Source organism: Zeugodacus cucurbitae, chromosome 3, assembly GCF_028554725.1.
Source record: "Zeugodacus cucurbitae isolate PBARC_wt_2022May chromosome 3, idZeuCucr1.2, whole genome shotgun sequence".
NCBI classification, from domain to species: domain Eukaryota; kingdom Metazoa; phylum Arthropoda; class Insecta; order Diptera; family Tephritidae; genus Zeugodacus; species Zeugodacus cucurbitae.
Window position 1 is genome coordinate 73,416,534 of NC_071668.1, and position 16,532 is coordinate 73,433,065.

Sequence of the window (16,532 nt, forward strand, 5' to 3'; positions counted from 1 at the left end):
CGGGCATTCGAACTACAAGATAACGATACCATTAAGTCCACCTTTAAATTAAAGAACATTTCCTGCGGGGTGTCTACAAAAAGTTCTGCTGTCCAGTCAGCTTTCTCGAAGCTCAGCCAAGAGACGTTGCTTACATATTTCATTGCTTAATAATTTAAGAAACTAATCTGGAATAAGCCAGCAGCAACAAGAAATATAAATACACACAAACAACAACATTTACATAATTTCCAAATAAATATTACACAATTTGTTATGCGCCATTTGATAAAAGAAAAATATAATAATAAATTAGAAAATCTCTTCCAGACAAACACACAGACACTCACCTGGTGGCGCCACACCCTGCAATATATCCAGAGTCTCCAATCCCACAAACTCTGTTGTTGCCGCCGCACTGTGCATTTGACGCCTATTTAGACTACCCGTCATGCCGCCGAGTTGTATACCCGCGCCGTAGGCATCATAGTAACCCATGCCGCCGGTGGTGACCACAACGCCACCGCCCACCACACCGGCTGATGTGACTGTCGCAGCCGCATTGCTGCCGCCGCCCAAAATGTTGCAGCATCGCGTTGCTGGTGAGGTCAACGCCGCGGCGGACGTCTCTTGCAGACAGCTGACATGTGGCGGCAGCTTGCGCTCCAGACTGGCGGCGTTCAGGAACGTTTTGACGCTGCTGCCCACTGTAGACGCGCCGCCTGTGGGCAGCAGTGGGCAACGCTGTTGCGCGGTGGGTATAATTGTGAGTGGCAGTTGCACGCCACTGGAGATTTCAAGCTGTTGCGGTGGTGCGGGGGGCGCGGTGAGTAGCGTTGTTACGGGCGCGCCGCTTTCGTTCTCCTTCTCCTTTTCGTGACTGGCGTAAACTGTTTCGGGGAGGGAGCGAAAAAATGTGCGAGTTCATATAATATGTATCGTAACAGATTTTATGATGGATTTGAATATGAAAATAGACTTTAAAATAATATTTATTTATTTTTAAGATCCTTTAGAATAAAAAAAAATTAGTTTCTCTTTTCATTTTTTAATTTCTTCTTGACCAATTTCATTAAAAGTATATACTAATATTATGGAATTTTTATTGTATTATAATATTTTTGTCACTTACAACTGAGCGGACTATTTATGGACCCCGTACAATAGTTGTCATCCAAACTTGTCTTACTCGAACTGAGCTTCTTCTTCAGCGTGCCACTGCTGCTGTTGTTGCTGCTTGGCGGTGCTCGCAAACTGCTCTCCGCTTTTATAACAAAGCAATAAAGAATAGAGAAACCCTGAAATTGAAGGAAAAGATATATATATATTTTAATTTGAGCTTTTAAAATTGATATTCAGTATAAAATGCATTCAAGTTTGTAAATCTTTAGATTTTCAGTAATATAAATAAATCTTAATAGTTAAACGCTTAATCCATGTGAGACAAAGAGAATGAAATGTATTTCCTGCTGGGGTAGCTTTCAAAATAAAAATTGAATTTTTACAATTAAAATATGCCGTTAAGTGGAACTCTATGTTAGAATTTAAGCTCCGTACGCTCTAACACTGAACTCTGTAAATAAAATCCGTCTTCTGTTGAATTGAATTGGAGATCAAGGCATTGAGCCTCCTTCGACGGACTACTTTAGCAACTTTCGAAGTTGGAATCGAACTTAGCTTCTTCATTGTGGTATATGAGCATAGTAAAATGTCATAGGTAAGAAGAATGATATTTGATAAATTATACCTTAATTTGGTTAAATAAATCAACGTGGGCTCATAAGGCACAGAAACATATAAATATGTGTGCATGTATATTTATATTTAGTAACTGCTTATCCATAAGATAATTTGAATTCTATAAATAAAAGTTTATTCTTCTTTTGGCATATATCTATGCATACACGTGTATATTCATGTCTATAAATATAATATGCATATGCTATTCTTAGAAGTATAAAGTGTAAATTGAGGCCTTGTACAGACAAATTAGTGTAGATTGCATATTTTTTGCTACTGGTGCATTTCAGAATAAATTATCAATATTAATACAGTGGAACTTCCATAACTCGAATTTCTATAAGTCGAAGTTCTCCATAACTCGAACACTTGCCTTGGCAATAGCGTTTAGAAGCCAAATTTCATACAAATTTCCTTCCCTAACTCGAAGTTCCCCATAACTCGAACTCTTGAAGTGGCAATAGAAGGCAACTTTCATAGAAATTTCCTTCTATAAATCGAACTTTTCGACCAGGGTATAATACAAAATTTAAAATTTTACTATCGAGGCTGAATTTTAAAAGAGTCTTAATATTCGTATGGAGGCGAACAAAAAAAATAATATTACACATATGGATTGCATAAATCATCTAACAAAGGCATGGGATATAGACGCCAAGAGCCAAACAATAGCAAAATCCAACAAACAAAATTACAGAAATGATCTCTTAACGTATGTCCATCAAAATTTTTGCAAAGTAAATATATAAAACAGTATATAAATCTTATTTTACAGCTTTTTGGTTGGGCTTTAATGAAAATTCTATAACTCGAAGTTTTTTTGTGGATTATGGTGATTCGAGTTAGAAAAGTTCCACTGTATATCAATTGGAAAATTATTTTCGTCATATACCTTAACTCATATTTATTAGTCATATTTAAGGTATGATAATATTCGGAAAATATTCATAAATTAATGAAAAAGGCTTGAAAGTAGCTCTACAGCGCTCGAAAAACGCTTTTCCATACACCATTTCCACGATAGTCGATTCTAAGTAACCAATACGGAGCTGAACTATTATTCAATGAAGTACTGTCAACAAGGATGCACATTACAAAACTATTTGGAGAATGTGTTATGTCCTTACAAAAACAACAACAATAGCTTTTCAATATTCAATGGTACAGATTTCATAAAAAAACTCTTTGATTTTATGGTTTCGAAGAGTTAAAAGCTAAAATTTACCTACAGTTCTATTAATTTTCTTCATGATACAGATCTTGAATCACAAAATAATGTTAACAGAAAAAAAAAGATCCTACTCGATATCTAGATTTAATTTTCGTATTATGTTTTTAAAAGTAATATGGATAATGTTAGACTATAAATAAAAATAAGTAGTGGCTTTTTTCCTCTTTCCAAAAATAAAGAGAACCTTAAAGGGCCATCGTTTTACAAGCATACGAGAAATCGTTGAAAGAACTACATAAATGCTATCCGAAAATCGAATTTGAGAAGTGTTCCGACTAATGGAATAAGCGCTGACATAAGTCATTAATAACAAATGAGGATGATTTTAAAGGCGCTAATATAAATGTAGGCTAATGAATAAATATTTTTTCAAAAACAAGAAAAAACAAAAATTCCCGTTATTTTTTGAACACACCTCATACACTAATTGTTAGCCTAATTTAGCCAAATCAAATCATGAATTGGCATTTACACATAATCGCACTGTTAAGAATGCAATTAACTAATATATTTGTATTTGTATTATGCTAATTATTTTAAGCGGCAATATATAATATTAATGTATACAAAAGCATAACAACTCAACGTGAAATTATATGCAATGTAGGAGCAGACTTATATTAGTAAAGACTTAAGGTATTATACTATATTCGTGTTATGTATTTTCTATGTATTTTGGTGTATAAATACACATTTAGTTATTAACATGTATTTAGTTGGATTGTTGGCGAAAATCCGTACTGCCAAATCTCATAAATATTGGCTAAGCTTAATACCATTAGGCACAACAAACACATTCAAACACACACATAAGTGAACAATATATGCATATGAAACGTTTCAAAATATACATGTCTGTATATATTTATATATAGAAACCATATTCATGCTCATGCATATGCTTAAAACCGTAAACGCCCACTTACAGCGCCTAAAAGCAGACACAAATAAGTTGACTAAATGCAAGAGCGAACACAAATTTTCAAAGTTGCCAACATATATGTATGTGTATGTACATACGCATTTACTTTCCATTAACGCTTGCCTATATTTATTCCTGTGGTTATTTGGTGTTTATAGCCATATTGCTGTTGTTGTAGCTGCTGTTGTGCTACTTTTGGTATTATAAATAATTAAGCAATTCTTTAGCAGGCGCATAGTTAACATTAGCAAACATTTTCTGTATTGATATTTATGTATATAATATATATGTAGATGCGCGTGTTTGTAGTTATATACATATATAGGACAACTGATATTGAATGAATTTGCTGCTGTAGTCATACCACCAGTTGCTAGTTAAGTGTAGCACCTGTACCTTGTTTCGTGAATTTTTTTTTTAGAAAAAATTATTGTTCTAGGTTTATTTTACTTATTATTATATGAAACTACAACATTTGAAGGATACTTAAAAAAAGTTTTATCGAAAAATAGCGAGGAATAACGGATTTATCGTCGATCTCTGCAGACACCGCGAAAAAAGTTTTTTTACGGTGACCAGCCTACAGCATCACTGGATCGTCTGAAACCAAAAAATCAAAATGCTTTCTTTAGTTCATTAGTTTATCTTTCAATTGACGCGGAGTTTTTTTTTTAATTTTTAAATTTTTCAATTTTTGGTACCATTTTCAAGCCAAAATGACGATTTTAGACGAAAAATCGACCTATTTGTTGTTGTAAAATTGTTAGTAATTCGTCATTCGAGAGCTATATATATGTAGAATATTTGTACAAAACTTCAAAACGATCGATGCAGTAGTTTTTTCTGTAGGCTGGTCACCAAACTTTAAAAATGACATATTTGGGAAAATCGATTCAAAGTTTTGTACACTCAACGCAGGTAACTGGAAGGCGCGCAAACCTAAGTTAGAGGTAACGTTATTCAACCTGCTGTAACTTCGTTAGTTTTTCTCCGAATGACCTACAACTTTAACGAAATATTCTTGAGATGTTCAGATGGTTCAGAAAAAAAATAAAAAAAAAATGGAAAAAAAGTTGTCAAACCATACCCCCCTTAAATAAACTTAAAAATTTTAGAGTAGTATTTAACCGCATCGACATTCAACAACACTATCTCTGTTTTTCTCTCTCTTTCCACACACGCCTACAAGCCAAGTATAAACAAGTTGCTGCATTTTAGATGGATTTCCGCGTGCTCATAGTATAACCCAGCCATTTTCAGTCTCAATGCCAACACTGCACCAGCACAATAACAACAACCACACAATCGAGCTGTTTTTTAGTTATTTTCACAAAGATTTATGACGGCTTTAAATGCTCTTTGCTTGGCAAATGCATAAATAATAAGTTGATATACTTAACTGTGAAACTATTTGCTTATATAGAAGTAGCTGTGTGGATAATGGTGGATCGCGTATGATGCAGTTCTTATAATAATGGTGCATGAACACGAATAGTTAGCTTAGTTATTTACAGCCGAAAATAGAAAAGAATATTTGCATGCGTACTAGAGTGCTTGAAGGTAGTTTATTTAGCGAAAGAGAAATTTTTTCGAAATTCTTATCAGTCGGTTGGTTGGTATAAGAGTGAAAGTAAATTTTATAAATTTACAAAATTATTAATGAAATATGAGACTTGTGTGTATTGGAGAGGGATTTGAGGATTCTATAAGGAATGAACTTCAGTTGAATGCAATAAAAGGTATGTTCATAAAATAATAATTTCGCTTTTTTATACCCACGCAACATGTTGCACAGAGTATTATAGTTTTGTTCACATAACGGTTGTTTGTGTCACCAAGAAATAAAAGAGTTAGATATATAAATGATCAGGATGACGAATGGAGTTGAAATCCGGATGTCTGTCCGTCCGTCTGTCCGTGCAAGCGATAACTTGAGTAAAAATTAAGATATCTTAATAAAACTTGGAACACATATTCTTTGGCACCCTGAGGAGGTTGCTTTCGATGGGCAAAATCGGTCCACTGCCACGTCCACAAAATGGCGGAAACCGAAAACTTATACAGGGTCATAACTAAGCCACAAACAAAGTTATGAAAATAAAATTTGGAACATAGGATCGCATTAGGGAGGGGTACATGTGGATGTAATTTTTTTTGAAAAGTGGTCGTGACCCCGCCCCCAAATAGGTTTTTTGTATATAACACGTAAACCAACAAGGCTATATAAACCAAACTTTCTACAGTCGTTTCTTTTAGCCATTACCTTATACAGTCCAAATGAAAGAAATCGGATAATAACCACGTCCACCTCCCATACAAAGGTTATATTGAAAATTACTAAAAGTGCGTTAACTCACTAACGGAAAACGTCAGAAACACTAAATTTTACATAAGAAATGGCAGATGGATCTGCACTCAGAGTTTTTTACAAAATTGAAAATGGGAGTGGCCCACTTATGCGTCAAAAACTATATCTCAAGAACTACTCGACCGATTTCAATGAAATTCGGTATATAACACTTTCTTGACATCCTGATGACACAGGTGGAATATTTTAGAAATTTAATAATAATTGGTTCACAACCATACTACTTCCTAAGTAACTCAATTTTGAATTCTTCTGATTCGTTCACTTTATAATATATACAATAGGAACCAATGAAGATAGCGGAATAAAACTTTACACAAATACTGTATTTGAGCTGTGACATCACTTGTGGAAAAATTGTCAAAATCGGACCATGACTTTTCAAGGCCCCTGATATCGAACATGAAGGACTCAGTGCCTAAGTGTAATTTTTCAGCGAAAATATAGGTAAATCCCTCAGATATTTTAATGTAATTCATTCCCTCTGAATTTTTTTCTTATAACAGTTTGTCTCTGTACCAAAAATGGTTAAAATCGGGTCATAACATCCCTCAGATCCCATATACCTAATTATAGGTAATATAAAATTAAGTAAGCGTATAGTCTTCGATACGTTGTATCTTGGTGGTGAAAACGAGTGAAATCGGTTCAGGAATTACCTCAGTCCCCATATACTATTTATGATGATTTTCGTTATTTTATTGAACTTTATGACGAATATATGGGTCGAATTGTGTTATCTTTATAAAATTACATAAATAAATTGCGAGAGTATAAAATGTTCGGTTGCACCCAAACTTAGCCTATCCTTACTTGTTGAAAAAAAAAATTTTAATTGGACTCTGCAAACCCTCGAAATTTTAGAATTCCAATTACATTTGGATAGTTAAAGCTTTAAAGTTGTTGACAGGATCGGAGGAAGCTATATATGCTTACATAATTATTTAATTTTAAAGCGTTTTTATGTAGAGAGTGGTTCTCTGGTACTCTTCCTCTTTCAAAGCTCAAATTTTGCACATATTTACAACGTGTTTATGTGGTATATATGTATCTATATATGTATATTCACATATTTATGCCCCCTTGAAGGCATTTAAATTTCATAGTCATAAATTTCACACAAAATTCCACATAAGACACGCTAATAAACCGCAGTTTTAATAAACTCACTACGAAGAATAAGTTCATATTGGTAGTGTGTGTGTGTGTGTGTATGTATGTATATCTTTACACCCAGGAAGCAAATTAAGTTTATTTGTTTGCTACAAAGCGCAAGAAATGCTAGAAATAATACGCTAAACAATTTAAAATATAATTTCCCACTTCAGCCAACACATACACACTTGTGCGTTTAACGCTTTCCTTATTTGCTTTCCTGCGCTTGCTATTTCCCCATGGCAATTTGGTGGTTTCCGCGGAAGCGCCAAAAAAAAGTTGCAGAAATTAGAAAAATGGCATGAAACAAAGTAGAAGCAGCAACCATTCAAAAAGGGTTCGCACATTTCCGCATTTCCTTCCGTTGCAAGTTACAAAGTGTCGCGCTTACAATGTGAGTTGTGGCGTACTAAGAGTGTGTGGGTGTGTGTGTATGAGACGCTGTTGGAATATTTTTTCAACACAATCACATGCACACACATAATCAAAAATATTTGTTTGTATGTAAGTAATTCCATAATTTAGAGGACGTATAAAAGAATTAAAGACAGCGGCAGAAAGACGGAGAATAGAAAGAGCAAAAGAGAAATTGTGTAAAAAAGAAAAAAAAAAACAACAAAGAGTTCACTGACATTTCTTTTTCAACATGCAGACACACACACACACACACTTGCGCTTCAACGCCGGCAAATAAGCTCGATTGCATTTCAGTTGAGTGTCGAGCGCAACTCGCGTATGAGTGAGTCGTACATTTGTTGGTGTTGTGGTCTGTGATAGCATAAGAATCTGTATATATGTCTATATACAAAACGTGACATGCCCTGCGTTGAAGTGTAGAAAAGAACCGGCACATTTCTAAGCAAGTATGCTTCATACACATATACATACATACATACATACATGCATGTAACTATGTGTTTGGCTTTGCCAACTGCAAAAGTCACTTGCTGTCTACTCTTCACAACTAACTCGGCTGCCATGACTAGTATATCAACGAATTTACGCACCAAAAAGCAATGCGTACTATGTTGAGCGTGTGCTGAGTTCAAAAATTATGCCGTTGCTTGGGTGATGGTGGCGGAGATGCTGTTCAGTTGCTTCGGAAATGGCTTGCAGGATATACCAAATGCATAGTGTTCATTGCGTCCGCAGCATCGTCATCAGTTCAGTCGTCAACGTCACGAATGTCACAAGCAAACACACACACACACACAGAGACTTATCAGCATGATTATTAAGGCGTCGCGACGTGTAATGAGAGTGAGTGGGTAATGACTCTGTAGGAAAATTATGGCGATTTGAGTTTTTATTGGACTAGAAAATGTGTTTGCAGATCTTTTCATACTTGGAAACAGTAGTGGAAACTAAGTATTCTAGAACAGCACTTAATATTTGAAAAATTCGTTAACTGGCCTCAAAGTAACTAGTTACTGGTTTAACACAAATGTCTTTTTCGGTTGATTTAACTCCGAAATATTGTTAAAAATACAAAAGAAATATATTTGTTATGCTTTTGTGGACTAGTTTGGTTACTAGACGTAAAGTAATTTTTTTTTACAAATATAAATAATTCGGAATAATCGTTTACTTAATCTTCAAAGGGTTTTTCACATTTAATTTTTTATCAAAAATTGTTTAAATTTAGTTTAACGATAAATTCCAAGTAATAGTTTTAGCACATGAAACGTGTTTAGACGACTGGTCTGAAAAATACTAGTTAGGAACTAGCCAAAAATTATTTTTTTTTTTATCAAAAATAGTTTAAATTTAGTTTACCGATACATTCCAACTAATAATTTTTAGCACATAAAACGTATTTAGACGACTGGTCCGAAAATTACTTATTAGGAACTAGTCTAAAAAGTAATTTTTTATCAAAAATAGTTTAAATAATTTACATATAAATTTCAACTAATAGTTTTTCGCACATAAAACGTGATTAGACGACTGGTCCGAAAATTACTAGTTAGGAACTAGTCCGAAAAAATTCAAAATAATATAGTTTAATACGAAAAATAATAGTTTTTTTTCAAACAGTGTAGTTAGACAACTTGTCCGAAAATCAATAGTTAGGAAATAGTCATATATAATGCTATAACAATTTTGGAATTCAATTTAGGAAATATTTAAAATTTTTGACTTTTTAGTAGAAACATGAATATGTACGTTGGGGTTTTCAAGAATTGAATGTTTCTGTATAACATTTTTCGCAAATTTTTTTAAATTTCAAAATTTTTGAAACTAAAACTGATTCAGAATAATGGAAAATTATACAAAAGTATTGTTGATTTACGCAAAATACATAAAAACTGTTTTTTTTATATGTTTTTGTAAGATTTTCCCCACGAGCAACAATTTGTTTTCATACGCACTCACATACATACAATCTTAGTCACAAATCCACACACACACACACACGGAAAAGCTGAAAAGGAGCAACTACTATACGCGCTTCACTTAATTTAAAAGCGTGGAATTTTTTTATTTCACGCAGAAAGCAAGCGGAAAATACACATACAAACACAAGATACAGTCACCAGTTGGCTTGGCAGCATACACATACTCGTATATAAGTACACTCGGAAGAAGAAAAGCAGAATTGCTTGCAGCCACAAAAGAAAGAAAAGCGGCTAACAAATGGCAATTGCGATTTTTGCCACGACAACGAAGAGCAACATAGGCGCACTTATACACAGTTATACATACATATGTATGTATGTGTCTCTGTATTAATAAAGAGTAGAAGTAACGAGCAACGTGACTCTTGCGATATTGCTACTTTCTCGTGTATAATAGGAACTTATTTCTGCGTTGCTACTACAAAATGGCAATTCCAATTGAAATTATTTGCAGACAATTGCCAACATATTTGACATATTCCCAGTTGAAGTTAAATATAGTACTTGAGTAGGTATGTCTGTGTGCTTAATATACATTTTTATATTTAAATAAATACAAAGTGCTGCGCTGCATTTCACTTCTACAGTTGTATATGCGTATTTGTGTGTGTATCTGCATAAGAATTTCAAAAATTTGCTAATTAAAATCCCGCCAGGCATCTGTGCGTACACACAGCGTACGCAACTATCCAAGGGAGTAATGAAATATTTAAATTAATGTGCCGTTAAATGAGTGAAGTGAGACACAAAGCAACAGCAAGCTCTCGATGTGGCAGAAATTATGGCGAAAAGAATTGTATGCTGTGGAAAAGAGTTGGTTATATGATAGAAGTTTTAATTAACCTTAAGCTGAGTGAAAATAAAAACTTGCATTAGCTTTAAGCTTTTTTCATCTGAAGTATATACTATCATTGTAGTAGTTTAGTAGGAAGTTTAATATAAGTAAGAAATTTAAAATAGATATAGATATGATATGGATATAGATGATAGATATAGATATAGATTATGTTGGAGTTCAGATATACGCACATATTCTTCTTTCAACATATTCGAATAACTTTCTAGAGGTGCCTACTTAACAAAAGACCTTAAGAGCTAATAGGAAAGATGAAGATTGAATTTGAGGCTGTAGAATTTGCATAGGCTCCATAACGAATAATAATACTACATATCAAGTACGATAGAGCTAACGCCGAAACATGTATTTTGAACGTACGGAAAAATTAATATTTATCAGATTCTATCGAAGAGATTGCAGCGAAGACAAAAAACAATCGTTCAACATTTTTCCGTTTAAAAAAATAATACTTCTGTTGTGAGTACAGGTCGAAATTCAGTCAGTGGTAACTTCCATTGTTCATTGGTTTCATTATTTCATTGGTTTGAACTATATTCATAATTCTGAAATATTTAAGGTATGAGAATAAGGTTGCTTATGTTCCACTGGTAGTCAGCGACAGTTCATATATAAAACGTTCTAATCGAAGTTCAAAATGGCGCCTGACGACTGTGGAAACCCTCAAAGCTTAAATATTCCTGTTAATATAGAATGAAACTCAGGAAACACTGTGTTAGAATCGGAACATCAAAATAGTCAGAAGATACTACAAAACTATAATAAGATACTCATTGAATCGAATCTCGGTGATATTGGTATACAGAACTTTTTATAAGGGGATTAAAACATTAACTTCGATCTCTCGAGCTGTTCGAGATATCGGTCATATTATTGGAGTAACTCAAAATATTATGGATTATACAAGATATAAGTATTTCTGGTTGAGAGCTGTACTATGCATGGATACCATTTGCAGGGCTTTAGTAGTCTTCTAGGTATATTTTTATCCACATCGATAGATTACACACTATCTAATAAAATGTTGAATATATTTATTTTAAACTTCATCCATATTATAATAATTTCTTTCTTTCCGTGATACTTTCGCAATCTAAAACTACATTATGTTTTATGATACAAGTTGTTAAGCTATGATCTTAACACCTTCTATTATTATCTTCCAAAACTTCCTAACAGACACTGAAATCTTCACTTAATATCCTAACCTATAAGTGGCGTGATATTGATATCATCGGGAGCAACAAACGCGCCGTTTGTTCTACTTTTCCCGTATGGATACGCAGGCGAAATGAATGGGTCTTGAGGTGAATGAGGACAAGACGAAATATCTCCTGTCATCAAGCAAACAGTCGGCGCATTCGCGTTTTGGCTCCTACGTCACTGTTGACAGTCATAACTTTGAAGTTGTAGATAATTTCGTTTATCTGGGAACCAACATTAACAACACCAACAATGTCAGCCTCGAAATCCAGCGCAGAATCACTCTTGCCAACAGGTGCTACTTTGGACTGAGTAGGCAATAGAAAAGTAAAGTCCTCTCTTGCGTACCAAAATCAAACTCTACAAGTCGCTTATCATTCCCGTCCTGCTTTACGGTGCAGAAGCGTGGACGGTGTCAACATCCGATGAGACGGCACTAGGAGTTTTCGAGAGGAAAATTTTGCGCAAGATTTATGGCCCTCAGAACATTGGCAACGGCGAATAACGCAGACGATGGAACGATGAGCTGTACGAGTTATACGACGACATTGACATAGTTCAGCGAATAAAAAGACAGCGGCTACGCTGGCTAGGTCATGTTGTCCGAATGGACGAAAACACTCCAGCTCTGAAAGTGTTCGATGCAGTCAGTACCCGTCGGAGGAAGCCGAGGAAGGGGAAGGCCTCCACTCCGTTGGAAGGATCAGGTGAAGAGCAAACCTGTTTATACTTGGAATCTCCAACTGGCGCCGAACTGCGAAGGAAAGAGAGGAGTGGCGCGCTCTCATCGATTCGGCTAAACGGTTCAACGCCAATCACATACATACATAATTGGAAGTAATATGATGCAACCAGGAGCTCAGAGACATATTTGAAATATTATTATGAAATCAGAACGCCATGGTCATCTGAACTCGAACTTGTAATCATATGTATATAGCGCCACTGGAACCCCCCAAACACGTCCAAATTCCTTTTGATCACAATAATTTCTAATGCAACAAATGCAAATCCGCAATCTCTGTTTCAACTGAAAGAAACATAGAAATTCAATTTGAAATCTACAACTCATTAAAATTCACACATAACAACCGGGAAATTTGCATACATAGAAGCAGTGAAGCAATGAAAAGCACGAACCACAAATGTGTGTGTTCGTGTATGAAAGTGAACAGGAAAAAAGTGAAATTTGCACCCCATTTGCATTAAATGCCGAGGTTAAAGGTTAAATACTGGAAGTGTGGCAAGAAATAAAAAAGAAAATTAGTGAGGTGAAGTCAGGCGAAACCCGATAATGCGCGACAGACAACTTAGATGTGATACGACATAGACAGTGCTCAGTGCAACTGGTTGTGGGAGTCAGCAAGAGAGATAAGGGAAATATATGAGTGCGGTTGAAAAACATGAAAAATAAAAAAAATAAAGTAGAGTAAAATAAATAAATATGCGAATGTATGAAAAGGCATAAATTGAAAAAAAGGGGAAAAGTCTCGCTTGCCTAGATGAAGGGTGCAAATAGCTGAGAATCCCCAGCGTGGTAAGTAGTGGATTACGCATACAACTAGAGGGTGAGTGTATGAGCTTAGCATATGAAATTCAATATGGCAACTCAAGCGCTTCACGTGCAGGTGGATACCATGCTATGAGTATTTGAGACTGTGTGTATGTGCTCTTGCGCTTCTATGTTTACTATGTTAAGTGTCTCAACGCGTCGGTGAATTCAATTTAAAATTTGATTTTGTGTTTAAATTTAATATTTTATGGCAGATGTATGCATTTATATTGCGTTAAGTGTAAAAGTGGTAATTTCGTTGTTTTGAGTTTAATAACCTTTGTTGAGCGTAGGATGCAGAAGAAATCGCTTGAGAGATTCGCAATTATGCATAGATAAATAACTTTTTCTCAGAATTCCTTTATTAGTATTTATTATTTTATTGTTTCTTGCACCCACATACTGTAACCAATACCCACGTAACTCATAATTATTTGCATTATAAGCCAAGCAAAACTCTTTCATAAGAAACAGTTTATGATTTGGAGCGGTTATGCCAAGTAAAGACCACTTTTGCCTTTACCTAGCTACTCGACTCTTACTCAAGTACTTTTTATGTGTATGATTATTAGATACACATAAGCAGTGCTGCTGGGCTCACACGCATAAGGAGTACCTATATGTAGGTGAATAATTTTTATTATAAAAATATGGGCAAATAATATTTTCTAGGAACTCCTTCAAAGCAAAATATGCAGCGGTGCGTACTAGTTGAATAAGCATTTATCTATTCATATATCTGGAATATAAAGGTTTGCCTAAGTGCACTTACAAGTGCTTTATAAACATAGACTTATGTACATATGTACTATATAACTGCAAGAGCACTAACTCAGCATGTTTATTTGCTATTTATTTATTATTATTACTATTTATTAACTTTTTTTCTTTGTAAGAAACAATTCTTGTATGCGTATTGAGTATACAGTACATTCAGTAGTACTTTTAGTAAATAAGTAGTTGTAGCTTTTTCACATAGAAAACTACAGAAGAAACCAAAAGAGTCTTCATTTGTTCGTTCATATTTTGATAGCAGAATTTACATGCATCTTGTTATGTAGCTGTGGTTTTATTGAAAATTTTGCCTTGAAGGTGATGTTTATTGCTATGTGCGCCTAAAGGTATGCTACTAATTTAAAACAAATATTTTATTGCTTGATAATTTTAAGTTTTCTGTGTATTTTTTAAACTGCGAATAAATGAATTTGTTTGGAAATTGTAAAAAAGTAAATATCACGACAGCAATTGGACCGACTTTTGATATATGTATATTACCGATGCCACAAATTAGAATAGGAAGTTATAATTTGTTTAAATTTTTTTCAAATTTGTGTGTGAAATATAGATATCGAGATAGATTATTGTAATTCTCAACTAAAAATTTGACTTTTGGAGTTTAGTAATCAAAATATCATTTAAATATATTTTTTATTACTTCAAGGCTTTTAATTGCTATATTTAATAAATCCTGATATTTTGCTAAATAGCCTGCTGGATTTAATTTTGAAATTTATACATTATCTTAGAGGAATGACTGTCAAATCTGATATTAAAGTAAATCTAAAGGAAGGACGTTTTCTAAATAATTTTCTGCTGATCTAGCTTATGAAACGAATAATTAAGGAATTACGCTATTAGGTAGTCGACTTTAAAAGAGATAGAGAGGATTCTAATATAATCTAATTCAAGTCAAATGTCTCTATCTCTTTTAAAGTCGGTGAAAGGTCGTTGGAAAAAGTAAACTTTGGCAAATCACTATGTAAAAATTCATTGAAGCATGCTTAAAAATACTTGAGATTTATTTCCAGAAATTGCTTCCTTGTGCGACACTGAGAAAGCACATATTTACCCTCAAACTATCAGTGAAGAGTCCTATTTCCATTTCAAGTAAGTAATTCTGAAGAGACGGAAACCATACAGACAGAAGATGTATTAGGATTCGGTTATACTATCATTTTTGGGGATCTGTCAAGTCAATGGATTATACTGTTAGGATAAGAGCATGATAAATCTTTAATTATAGGTAAACTGGGGTAAAACAAAATCAACATGGTCTTCATAGAAAGAAGTTGTATTGGCCATGTCTTCAAAATATGTTCAAAACATGATCAAATTAATATATCCAAAGTGTAACTCACTTTATTCTCTTTTCTCCCTCTGTGAAATATAAGTTTTTCTTTACACTAAAAAGACAACCAACGGTTACTAAGAAAGAAATAATGTAAGGACTTTGAAGAGAGAGTTAGATCGGTGCTGTCGTTATTGTGGAACACGTTTTATTCATGTCTAAGGGGAGACGGCTTTGAAGCGAAAGAAATATTTATAATTCCGTATGCTTATGGGTAGTGATATCAACTGTTTTCTGAAGTTTTCTGAACTTAAAATGAAATTTCAATACAAAAAATCCAAGTTATCCGTTTGTTACTAATTACAAGCTCTTTCATTTCACACTTTCCCTTTCGGCTTTTGAGCAAAGAAATGTTATTAATTTTCAACCGCTTTTGAAATTGTCTTTCTTCATATTCTCCTTACACTTTTCACACTGAAAACCGCTTTCTTTGGAGCCATATAATTTTTTTCCCACAGATTTCACGCACCGCCTCGTGTGTCTGTCCGCGCTTTTGAACTTTGGCCTGGTGACAATTACACGTAACTGCGGGCCAGTGATAAGCGCCGGCCGCAACAAAATGAAAATTGCAAGTGACTGCTGCAACAAATTAAAGCCACAAAAAATAAAAGAAAAAAAAAAATAAAAGGCAACAAATATAAATAAGGCAGCCGGTGCGCGCAGCGTGTGCGACGCGCGGCACTTTACTGCTGTTTAAGTGAGCGTGTGTTACATAATTATGCAGTAAAAGTAATTAAAAGCAGGGAGCGACAAAACACACGGCGACACAAAAACCATGAAGGTACATAAACATAAACGCTGCGCGAAAATTAAAAGGACAAACACATATAAAGCAGAAGAGAAAAAGAAAAGAAAAAGCGTGTGTGAGGAAAAAATGCTAAAAATATAATTTAATTGAAAGCGAGCGCAAGCGGGAGCAAAAGAAAAACGTGTCTAAAGGAGCAAGTGTAAAAAACTGCAAAAAATTGTGAAAAAGTCACGTGTGAGAAAACGAGCAAA

The 16,532-nt window shown here is 34.3% G+C and overlaps 1 protein-coding gene across 1 annotated transcript in view; it reads right to left on the minus strand.

Moving 5' to 3' along the window:
* LOC105215938 (uncharacterized) overlaps positions 1-16,532 on the minus strand; it is a 276,247-nt gene that overhangs the window by 6,097 nt on the left and 253,618 nt on the right. Inside the window, exons 19-20 of the mRNA XM_054227988.1 lie at positions 1,112-1,277; positions 330-869 (exon numbers count right to left, since the gene is read on the minus strand). Coding sequence (XP_054083963.1) covers positions 330-869; positions 1,112-1,277 — 706 coding nt within the window. The remainder of the gene's footprint in view (positions 1-329; positions 870-1,111; positions 1,278-16,532) is intronic.